The sequence below is a fragment of the Quercus robur genome, chromosome 5, assembly GCF_932294415.1.
Source record: "Quercus robur chromosome 5, dhQueRobu3.1, whole genome shotgun sequence".
NCBI lineage: Eukaryota > Viridiplantae > Streptophyta > Magnoliopsida > Fagales > Fagaceae > Quercus > Quercus robur.
In genome coordinates this window covers 20,204,483-20,216,465 of record NC_065538.1, presented here as the reverse complement: position 1 = coordinate 20,216,465, position 11,983 = coordinate 20,204,483, and the positions used below count along the sequence as shown (strand labels likewise).

Below are 11,983 nucleotides of genomic sequence, written 5' to 3'. Positions count from 1 at the left end.
ACGAAGTTTCCGTTCGGCTCTACCATTTTGCTGAGAGGTACCTGGACAAGTTAGTTGATGAACAGTGCCATAGGAATGCAAAACAGCTTGGAAAGCATATTGAATATATTCAAGAGCATTATCAGATCGAAAAATTTTGATGCGTTTGGAAAATTGAGTTTCAACCATTTTTGCAAAATTAGAATATACTTGCAATAATTCAGAACGATGTTTCATATTAAAAATCCAGCTATAGCGAGAGTAATCATCAACAAAGACAACAAAATATCGAGACCCACCAATACTAGAGACAGAAGAAGGGCCCCAAACATCAGAATGAATAAGGTCAAAGATATCAGTGGATATTGATTCACTAGTATTGAAGGGCAAAGCTGGTTGTTTTCCTAATTGGCACGAAACACAATCAAAATTTTTTATAGACACTGAACCTAACAAACCTCTAGAAGCTAATTGTTGTACCCGAGAGGAGGATGCATGACCAAGTCGAGCATGCCAAAGTGCAAGGGAAGGAATTGAAGAAGCTGTAGCAGCTGCAGCAACAGAAACAGGAGCAACAAGTGGAAGACGAAGGTTGTCCACGGGAAACATACGCCCAACTCTGGGACCAGTCACAAGCTCCTGTCCCGTCCTCGGATCCTGCACAATACACCCAGAATAATCAAAGATAATGCGATAACCCAACTCAGCTAATTGTCCAACAGAAAATAAATTATAAGAAAGGTCAGGAATATTAAAGACTCCAGGAACCGAGAGATTGGAGGTCACAACGGAACCTATATTATGACCAAACATTGTGGAACCATTTGCTGTGCGAATATTAAGAGGGTGCGGTGCAGGTTTAAGGTCAGAAAATAAGGACGAGTGAGGTGTCATGTGATTGCAACAAGCAGAATCCATAAGCCAAGAGGTAGGAGACATACCAGATAAAGCTGAGAGAGAAGAGGAATAAGATGCATTACCAACCGTATGAATGACATTGGCGATGATATTTATAAGGTCATCTCTGGAAATGGTGAAAGTGGATCCAGAAGACTGAGACTTTGCAGAGACGGGAGCCATAGGTTGGACACTCTCAGTGTTAGCAACAGTAGCAGCAGAAATGGAAACAGCTGATTTGTTGTGTTGATAGCAAGTCTCAATATTATGGCCAAAACGTTTGCAAAAATTGCAAAAACGTTTGTTGAATTGTCGGCGACGATTGTTGCAAGAGGTAGAAGACTTGTCCTTATTCTTCATTTTGAAGCAAAATATGCAAAAATGGAGCGCAAAAATGAAATCTACGCGAAAAACTGGGTAAGGAGGACCCGGACTGCAAAAAGTCAACTCTGGTCAAAAGTCAACTGTCAACCTGGTCAAAGTCAACGGTCAACCTAGAGAAAGTCACGGTCAACGGTCGGCAGATGACGTCACAGGATGACGTGGCGATGACGTCAGCAGATCAGTGGATGCTGACGCAGCTAGGGCTGATGTGGCACAGGTGATGACGTCAACAGACAGATCCGGCGCGTGGAAGCGCGTGACAGAGACAGGCCGCGCGTGGAGGCGCGTGGCGGCGCGTGGCTGCGCATGGAGGCGCGTGGCTGTGACGCTGAGAATTCTGGCGGCACGTGGGGGCGCGTGGGAGGTCCGATGAAGACGAAATTCACAGAACGGCAGATCGGAGAGACTACTTTCCAATGATGCTGTCTGTGGTCTGATCGGAGAAGCGAAAGCAGTGGTGGCGGCAAGGCAGTGGTCTTTGATGTACTGGAGTCGCGGTGAAGGCAGCAGTGCTGCTCACAAAAACGGCTACAGAGGACACCCAAGAAGACAAGACTGCTTAAGAGCGGCACACCAAAGGATCAGAGCAGTGGCTCTGATACCATGTTAGAAATACAGAATAATTGTATTGTATTTCATGAATGAAAGAATATACATCACTGCCTTTATATAGGAGGCATATGTGTGCAGTACAAGTAGAATGTAGTACAAGTACAAGTGTGCTATACAAGTAACCTAATTGGGCCTAAAGCCCATAACATAATATACATTAACATTGACTATTATGAACTAGTTAGTTTCTACAATATAAATAGGCAAAGCCGATATTTTTCAAAAGGCCCTTCCATTGTGTTGTAAGAAATGGCCATGAAAGTTGGTGTTTCTGATCTGTGCCACCTAGTGATTCCAGTTGTACTTTCTCTCTTGCTTTCAAGCCACTATTTTGCAAAAGCTGATAATGAGATTGGCAAGCCCTTAATAATCAAAACTTGCACCCAAACTAAGTTTCCTGATGTTTGCACCTCAGTTTTGGAGTCAGATCCTCGCAGCTCCAGTGCAAATCTAACTGGCCTTTCTAGGATTGGCTTGGAGTTGACTGCAACCAAAGTTAATGAGACTACTGCAGAGGCGTATAAGTTGTTGATCAATGCAACAGAGTATTATCAATGGTCAATGCGTTCTGCTTGTTTTTATGAATATAATTCAAGTGTCCATCAAATTTACAAGGGTCTCGAATATTTTGATCAGCGAAAGTATCACAAGGCAAACGAAGTTGTGTTTCTTGTTAATGGAGATATACATACTTGCAGTACACGAGACGTACCAGAGTTAACTGGAACCAATACATTGCTATCAAAGTTCACCGCTGATCTACAAACGATACTGCATCAACTTCACTAATTTTAATAATTGTAGTCCATATCTTTTTCTGTGGTTCCATATGAATTAATAAAAGATTATTGAAGTAACACAAATTAATTTATTTTGCTTGAAATTAGCATACTTGGCGTGGTCAATTACCTTTGAAAAGATTACCGCCTGAGCTAGAAATAAGGCAGCCAACCACACAAATATGTAGTCCGTCAAAAAAAAAAACAAAAAACAAAAAAGTCTCATGCTCTTAGCCTCATACGTAATCACTCCAAACAAACCTCCCAATTTAACAAAATCAAGGAAACTCGGCTTCCAAGATTCCCAAACACACTCTAATTCACAATATAAAAGGTAAAAATTTTGTGGTTTGCACCTGTGTTTTATTATGGTTTGAGGTAATTAGACCAAAAATTTGGGGAGATACAACAATTTCAAAATAAAAAGTAAAAGCATAAAGAAAATTTTTATTAAACTAAAATTTTGAAAAAGATCTAGGTTGCAACATTGATAATGAAACTATCATGTAACGATTTCAAAATAAGAAAACTCATAAAAGAAAATTGTAGCTAGGACTTTATGTATCTTCATTCTTTTTGTTAATATATGAAGTTATTTTTTTATTAGATTTTGTATAATTTAAGTTTCTTAATAACCACAGTGAAAATTTTTTCTAGAGTTGCCACTGCATTTAGTGTGGTTAAACTACACCATCAATTGGACAACAAACCAAACAAATTCCAACAAATTTTTGGGCTTTAGTTTTAGCCTTACCAGCTTAATCCCTTCCATCGTTATCCTCATGACTTGGATAATAAATCCGTATAGAGAAATGAAAAAGGAAAAGCACATAGTATTTTTACAAGGAAAGTATAATGAATACATGTTATACGCCTATACCAACTTAAAAAGCACAAGATGAGGACAAGAATATATGATATTTTATAACACAGTAATATTGATTTTTTAAGGAAAGTAAAATATATGGTATACTATATTGGTAGAAAATAAAGTTGTACAAAGGATTTTTATTTGACTTTTATTTAAAAAAAGAAAAGAAAAGAAGACACTAATAGCTTGTTTGGGGGAAGGGAAATGAATGAAAAGAATAATTTAAGAATATTCTTCCCTTTCATTGTTTGAAAGTTTTAATGAAGGGAATGGAAAATGCATTCCCTTGTTTGGGAGTTGTGGGAGGGAATAGAATGAGTAGGAGGAAACATTCATTCTTCTCTATTTCCTCAAAACCTCAAATTTTCATTCCCCTCAAAATTGGGAAAAATTGGAGGAAGTGAAATTAAATTTAATAACTTTTATACTAAAACTCCTAAAATACTCATACCAATTTAGTCCTTTATTTTAAAATAGGATTCTAATAATGATATTGTCATAAAATAATTCCATTCATTTCTCTCTATATTGCTCTCAAACAAGAATACTTACTTTTAATTTCTTTCTATTTATTTCCATTCATTTATTTTTGTTTAATTGAATCAGTCCCTTCAACTTTCTTGCATGTATCCTTCCTTCTATTTATAATCCACATGCATTTTTACTCTATAAACAAGTCATCAAAGTCGAAGGCGTACTGAAATAGAAATAGACAAAAAATGTAATATACTAAGAGATTAAATTTTGTAAGGACATGGTGTAAAACTCATGTTTTACCCCTCTAATTCTAAAATGTCATATCATCTTATCACATATTTAAGAATAAACATAGCCACACTCAATCAATTATAATACCCATATATAAATCCAACCAAATTGGGAGTTTATTGAAATATTATTAGGTGTGGTATGATAGGCCAAAAACGGATTGACTCCTTGTGATTGAAATTAATTAATTAATTAGCCAAGTTATTAATTAATCAATTTATCATGCAAAGCGCGTGGTAGCACAAACAAATTACCAAACAACTAAATATGCAACGGAAAATAAATGATACAGTGATTTGTTAACTAATGGGGAAAACCTACACGGCAAAAACCCCACTGGGTGATTTTCAGGTCATCACTCTCGAAACTCCAAAATAAATGACACGGTGATTTGTTGACTAATGGGGAAAACCTACACGGCAAAAACCTCACCGGGTGATTTTCAGGTCACCATTTCCGAAACTCCACTATTATCATAAGAAGCAGTTACAAGTAAAGGAATCTCAAGTACCTTACTAACCTACAGTTGAACCCTTATCCCAATACCCAATTGGACTTGTTCTGTAGTGACAATCTCTACTTTTCAATGCACGACTCCCAAGTACGTGACTAACCAATTACACGGATCCCAGTACGCGACTTCAATCACCAACTAAGAAAGTTGTTGGCTGCAAAGTTTTTCAGTTCATCCACACAATGAAGATCAAGAAGATGCTTGGTTACAAAACCCTACGGTGCACATACACAGCAACTTCTTCAAGAGAAAGAGATGAACTAGGGCAAGAACTTCGTCTCCGGTCACAATTTCCTTGAACAGAGTTTGCTCAATGCTTGTGCAACTTGTGAACCATTTGACAGCCCTTAAAACAATCATTTTATATGTCTAGGATTAGGAGAAAAAAAGACCCAAAGACATATTCACGGATTCCAAGAAAATCATATCAGAATTCTGAAATTCTTAAACCTCGACAAATAGGAGGTGTCGAGCAGCTGTCAAGAAGATGTCAAACACACAGGCTGAAACAGCTTTCTTAAGCTCAATAGATTCAGCTGTCGAACCAGCTGTCGAGCTTTAATGAATTTGCACTTCTCAGCTTGTTTCTTGGATAGACTTGATGACTTCAACACTTGATCTTGAAACCTTATTTCTTGAAGTATTAAAAACATCCTAAATCTACCCAATTACAAGTTAAGTGCGTTTTGCAAAGGATAAGCTAATTACATAAAATCATGACATATGTTCTTAACATGTGAAACACATATGTCCTAACATGATAGAATGTATTGAATTTTAAGTAAAACTAGTTGCAGATCCACGCATTACGCATGATAATTTTTTTAGAGTGGTCTTATTAAATATATATTTATTGTTGTTGTTGTTGTTGTTGTTGTTGTTTTAGTTATTAACAATTGGTTTTTCATTATCTTTTAAGTTAATTAAAACCTTATATATTCATTTTTTTAAGCCTTTACATATAATTTTTTCTTAATGTGAATCTTTACATATACCTAAAGTAAACTCTATATATATTCCACTTCATTAGATACGTAAAACTATAGATTACTACTCCTTAATAATAGTGGTAACTAATTAGTTTTATCATTTTTTTCAATGATCTCATTTGTAATATTTATTACCATTATCATATATTTACTGACTGATAAGGGATTTTAAAATATTATTTCTTATGTAATTCCTATTATTACTGGAGAACATATCTTCTTTAGTTATGATTAGAAATATGGTTTCCATGGTTAGAATTTGATTAATTTTAAGTTTAAATGTAGTACTATGATTGTATTTAATTGTTGATTATTGATTTAATTTTTTAAGTGAATGTAACAATTTAGTTTATTGCATTGTAAAGTTTTTAATATTCTCTATATGGTCATCTCTATTTTTTATTTATTTCTCCTTATCGCTTCTTTGTTTTCCAATTAACGGTTACTAATTAACGTTTGATTTTTTTTTCTTTATCTACTATTTATTACTTTGTATTGTTTTTTTCTTTACAATCTCTCTCTCTCTCTCTCTCTCTCTCTCTCTCTCTCTCTCTCTCTCTCTCCCCATTGGCAACCTATTGTTTTGCAAAATTTGATGATGATTCTATTGCATTAAATATGCATCATAAGTTTCTTTGTGTTATATTTGGTTTGATATTGTCATTAGTTATATTTTTTTAATTTAGTGTTTTTAAATTGGCATTGGTTTTTAGGACAGTTTTATTTATTGAATTTAAATAAAATATTACATACTTAATTTTTTTAAAATAAAAAATTGAGAGAAAATATAAACAATTTAATGATATGGAGGATGTATTTGAATTTAAATGTTGAATAAACTAAGATGAGAAGAAAAAAGTAAAAATAAAAGATATAATAACAAACACTAAATTATCCAAATCATGCTATGTAATATAATAATATCATATTCTTATATACTATCTTTAATTCTTTATAATGCAATAGGATAACATTTAACAATCAAAAAGGAAAAAAAAAAAAAAAAAAAAAAAAAAGAAAGCAACTTAAAACACAAAACTAAATCACATCAATCCAAAGTAGAATTCCAAAGAATACAAAAATTTATCAACACAAAGCAAAGATGCAAGAAAAATAAAAACAAAAATCCACCAAAAATTGAGAGAGAAAAATAGAGAAATAACCTTTTTTGTGAGGTAAAATTATGCATAGAATAAAAGAGAAAATGACAAATTTATAATAAGAAAATGAGAAAAAGAAGAAACAAAAAAAAGGAAGATCAAGGCAAAGAGGAAGAACGATATTAAGGTAGAGGATAGTGGGAAGATGAAAAGGTAAAAGGAAAAAGAAAGGTTGGAGAGAGTTTAATTTTTTTTTTTTTTAATAATGAGTACAATTTTATGAGGTCAAATTGTATTTATTTGAATTTAAGTAAAATATTATATGTTTAATTTTTAAGTGAAAATATAAATAATTTAATAATTCAGAGGATGTGGCTGAATTTAAATATGGAATAAAATAAATGAGAAGAAAAAAATTAAAAATAAAATATATAACAATAAACACCAAATTATCCAAATCATGCTACATAATAGAATAATACTATATTCTTATATATTATATTTAATTCTTTATAATATAATAAGATAACATTTAACAATCAAAGAGAGAGAGAGAGAGAGAGAGAGAGAGAGAGAGAGCACACAAAACTAAATTGCATCAACTCAAAGTACAGTTCTAAAAAATATAAAAAAATTATCAACTTAAAGTAGAGATGAAAGAAAAAAAATCCACCAAAAAAAATGAGTGAGAGAAATAACTTTTTTTGTGAAGGAAAATTATGCATAGAAATATAGAATAGAAAAGAGAATAAAAATTTTATAATAAGAAGATAAGAATAAGAATAGACAAAATAAAGGGAAATAAAGGGAAAGATGAAGAGTGATATTAAGGTAAAGGGTAGTGAGGAGATGATAATATGAAAAGAATGAGAAAGGACATTGGAGAAAGTGTAAATGTTAAAAAAAAAAAATTAGTACAATTTTATAAGAAACATTTCATCTATTCATATTTAATTAAAACATTATATGTTTAATTTTTAAAAATGAAAAATGTGAAAATATTAATAATTTAATAATATAGAGGATACAATTGAATTTAAATGGTTAATTGTAGTAGTGTTAGTGATGTTAGTTTGAGGTTTTTTTTTTTTTTTTTTTTTTTTTTGCAACATAAAAAATGATAAACCATTTCCATATCACTAAATTAAAGTTACTTTATGATGTTGAGTTAACACAACGAATTGGTGGTTACCTGAAAGCATAACAATTTTTTTTCTTTTTTTTTTTTATAAAATAAACCTGAAAGCTGAACATGAATTGTCTTATTTTATTGCTTGTCATTTGGGTGAGATTGAAGCCTCACATATATTAATGGAGCCTCATTAGACCTATGAACCATTACAGCTCTAAAGAATACCAATAACAAAAAGTTAGCATAAATCAACACTTTCCCTTTGCAAGTCAAGAGACTACACATACAAAAGCTTGAAATAATTGAAATTTAAAGTTGCTGCTACTGCATATGTCTTTGCTTCACCTCACAATATGAAAGTATGTTAATTTCTTGGGCAAAAATTTTATATACGAGGCTATATTAAGAGGAGATATGGCTTTCATTATTTTCACCTCACGATATGAAAGTATGTTAATTTCTTAGGCATAAAGCTTATATATGATATATTAAGAGGAGGTTATATTAAGAGGAGATATGGCTTTCATTATTTCAACGTGGGCTCCTGCTCAACATTTTTTAGTGTGGGCCACATGCTGATAAGGTTCGTTTAAATTTTAGACCCATTAAAATTTAAAACTTATTACTTTATGGGTTCATGTACTTTTTTCTTTTTCTTATATTTCTCTTTTGAATAGTCATATATTTTTTGAATTGTTTCAATAACTTATTCTTTAATTATATATCTTTTTTGACATGGCATTTTGGAAGTTTTAAGATGTAACCCATCTTTTGAATCTTTTGATTATTTTCAATAGTTACAGTCATGGATTATTCTTTTGAATGTAACCCATCTTTCTCTTATATTTCTCTATTGTATAGTCATATATATTTTGTTTTGTTTCAATAATTTCTAAGTAGTGAATCATCTGATTCTTTAATATTTTTTAGTCTTTCAGAAGTTTTAATATCTGAATTTTTGAGTTATTTTTTTGCAGGGAAATTTTTTGTAAACCATTACACATTCAAGCAATGTCTTCTTAATTAAATTGTAACACAAATTGAAATCATACAAGAGAAAATCATGCAATGGTGTAATTCCTTAATCAATTTAAGATTTTATAAAATTATTTTAGTTTAACTCACAAATAGATAGGTTCTTGTGCATAGTAAGGGGTTAGCAACTAGTTTACTATAATACTATATATTTTTTGTAATATGTATGCCTTTGTCTACAAATACATTAAATAATTAATTAAAAGTATTTAAAAAAAAAAAAAAAAAAAACCTAATTTTGACGGTAAAATGTAAATGTTGAAATTATACGAATAAGTCAATGTTATGGAGGCCACGTTTAGTTAGAGGTGGCTCCACATTGACGTAGGACCACCCTGACTTGGAAATTGTAAATTTGTGATTTCCAACTAGCCTTTGTTCGCTTTAATTTCGTGCCAAATTTGATTGTATTTCTGTCAATCATTTCCCTGTATTTATGTGGGTTTAATTGTAAAGGATAAGTGTGAGAGATTGGTGAAGAATCAAGCATGCAATAAAGATCAATGCATTTCCGTGACTAGCTCACAAGAAGCTCGCGAGTAAAAGTTCCTGGGAAAAGGCCATTTGTGAAGCACATGATTAGAAGCTAAAGAGTCATGCTAGCTTGTCATTTCGCGAGTACTTCGCGAGAAAAGCCATCTCGTGAGGTACCTATGAAACTCTCTATTTGGCAAAAATAAATAGTGCTTTCCTAAATTCTTTACACACACTATATATACCCTCATTACCCACGAAATTGTAAGGAGTGTTTTTCCAGAGAGAAAAATCTAGCAAAAAACTTGAGAATTAGAGATTGTCATACCCACAATCATCTACACAAATTCTCTTGGTTTTCCTCTACTCTTATCTCTCCATATTCATATCCTTGAGAGGTTTTTAGTTCAAACACTTACCTCACCCATCTTGAGTGTTGAGAGAAGTTTTGGTGCCTTTGGGAAGCATTGGAAGAAGCCATTGAGTGGCGGATGCAATCGGGCGGAATTACGGGATCCGAATAACTAGTGAATACAAGATTCTAAGAAGTCTATTAGTAGCAAGAGCTTGAAAGGCTCAGGTACATTAAGTAGATTAGGCTTGGAGGGTCTTTTTGATATTCGTGTACTCCAACTTATTCACTAGTGGATCGATTTCGGATTGGAGAGCCACAAAAAGGTTTGTCGCTGAGTACTTCGGTTTCTTCTTCGATAACACGTCTTGGTGTTATCTTGTGTTTGCATCACTTTTCCTTACTCTTTAAGCTTTACATTTATTGCTCATTGTACTTGCTTATGGCTTAAAGTAGTGTTACCGATTTATTAAGCGTGCTTTACTCTTATTCCACACTTAGATAAGTTAGAGTAAAAGCAATTAAGTCATAATTTAAAATTGGGGGTCTAAACAAACATTAATGTTTTCACACTCATTGAGCTATCAAAAATTAAAGACTAAAACTACAACTCTACTCCAAAAAATAAATAAACTCAGTTATAACATTTATCCACCCTGACTTGGAAATTAAAGTTTGAAAATAAACTTGGTTATAGACTAAAACTACAACTCTACTCAAAAAGAAAAAATTTATTGGAGGTGAATTTTGACAAATCCAACATTGGATTACATTTTCTTCTTATATTCTCCATGCTTGCAAAATTTCAAGAAGATCAAATATCAATAGTTATGTCATCAATCAAATGTTTAAATTTTAAGATTTTATAGTCTAAAATTATACCTAAAAATAAGTTTATGGATTGAATAGTAAATAACATCTGATTGACATGAAAATAAACACGTGTTTTAAAAACATAAAGATCATGCAATTCAGCATTTAGATTTTTAAAATATGTAGTCATGCTAATTTTTTAGTGAAAATTGTATTTTAAGGGTACAATTAAGTTTGTAGTCAAATTTTGTCCTTAAACTTTGGTCCTCTTAACAATATATTAGGCCCTTACAAACTAAAAGTAAAAGACCAAGAAAATTTTGATTAATCTAAAATTTTGCAAGAGATGTAGTTTGCAGTATTGATAATTAAACTATTATGCAACAATTTCAAAATAAGAAAACTCATAAAAGGAAATTGTAAGACTTTATGAAGTTCTCTTTTTATTAAATTTTGTATCATTTAAGTTTCTTAGAACTCTAGAAAAAAAATTCCTAGAGTCGCCACTGTGTTTAGTGTGATTAACCTACACCATCATTGGACAACAAACCAAACAAAATCCAACAAATTTTTGGGCTTTATTTTTAGCCTCACTAGAAAGAAAGAAAAAAAAAAGAAAAAAAAAAAGGAGAGAGAGAGAGAGAGAGAGAGAGAAGCAGAAAGGACTTTTAATAAGGAAGGAATAATAAAGACATGCTATACCAAGGTAAAAAGCACAAGACGAGGACAAGAATATATGGTATTTTATAATACAGTCATAGACTCATAGTTGTTTTATAAGTAAAGTAAAACAAATATATGGTATACCATATTGGTAGAAAATAAAATTGTATAGGGTATTTTTATTCAACTTCCATGTAAACTATCTAAAAAGGTAAAAAGAAAAGAAGACACTAACGATTCGTTTGGGAGGAGGGAAATGAATGGAATTGAAATGAATAAAAATTATAATTTTAAAATATTCTTCATTTTCCTTCTTTGGGAGTTTTAATGTAACAAATGGAAAGTTCATTCCCATGTTTGGGAGTTTGAGTAAAAGAGAATGGAATAGATAAGGGAAAATACTCATTCATTTTTATTTCCTTAAAACTTCAAATTTTCATTCTGTTCAAAATTAATTAAGAGGTTTTGGAGGGAATGAAATTAAATTTAATGAATTTTTTACTAAAACTCCTAAAATACTTCTATATGTTTAATCCTTTATTTTAAAATAGGAATCTTATAGTAATATTGTCATAAAATGATCCAATTTTATTCTCTTTATATTACTTCCAAACAAAGTTA

At 31.7% G+C, this 11,983-nt stretch overlaps 1 protein-coding gene across 1 annotated transcript; it reads left to right on the top strand.

Annotated features, from left to right (window-relative positions):
- Window positions 1-2,121: 2,121 nt before the first annotated feature.
- LOC126727956 (uncharacterized) lies at window positions 2,122-2,661 on the top strand. Its single transcript, XM_050433851.1, has one exon. It carries the CDS (start codon window positions 2,122-2,124, stop codon window positions 2,659-2,661), a length of 540 nt encoding a protein of 179 aa, XP_050289808.1.
- Window positions 2,662-11,983: the final 9,322 nt, after the last annotated feature.

Excerpts from the sequence above, each read along its gene's own strand:
- LOC126727956 (XM_050433851.1), top strand. The coding sequence starts at position 2,122 with ATGGCCATGAAAGTTGGTGTTTCTGATCTGTGCCACCTAGTGATTCCA.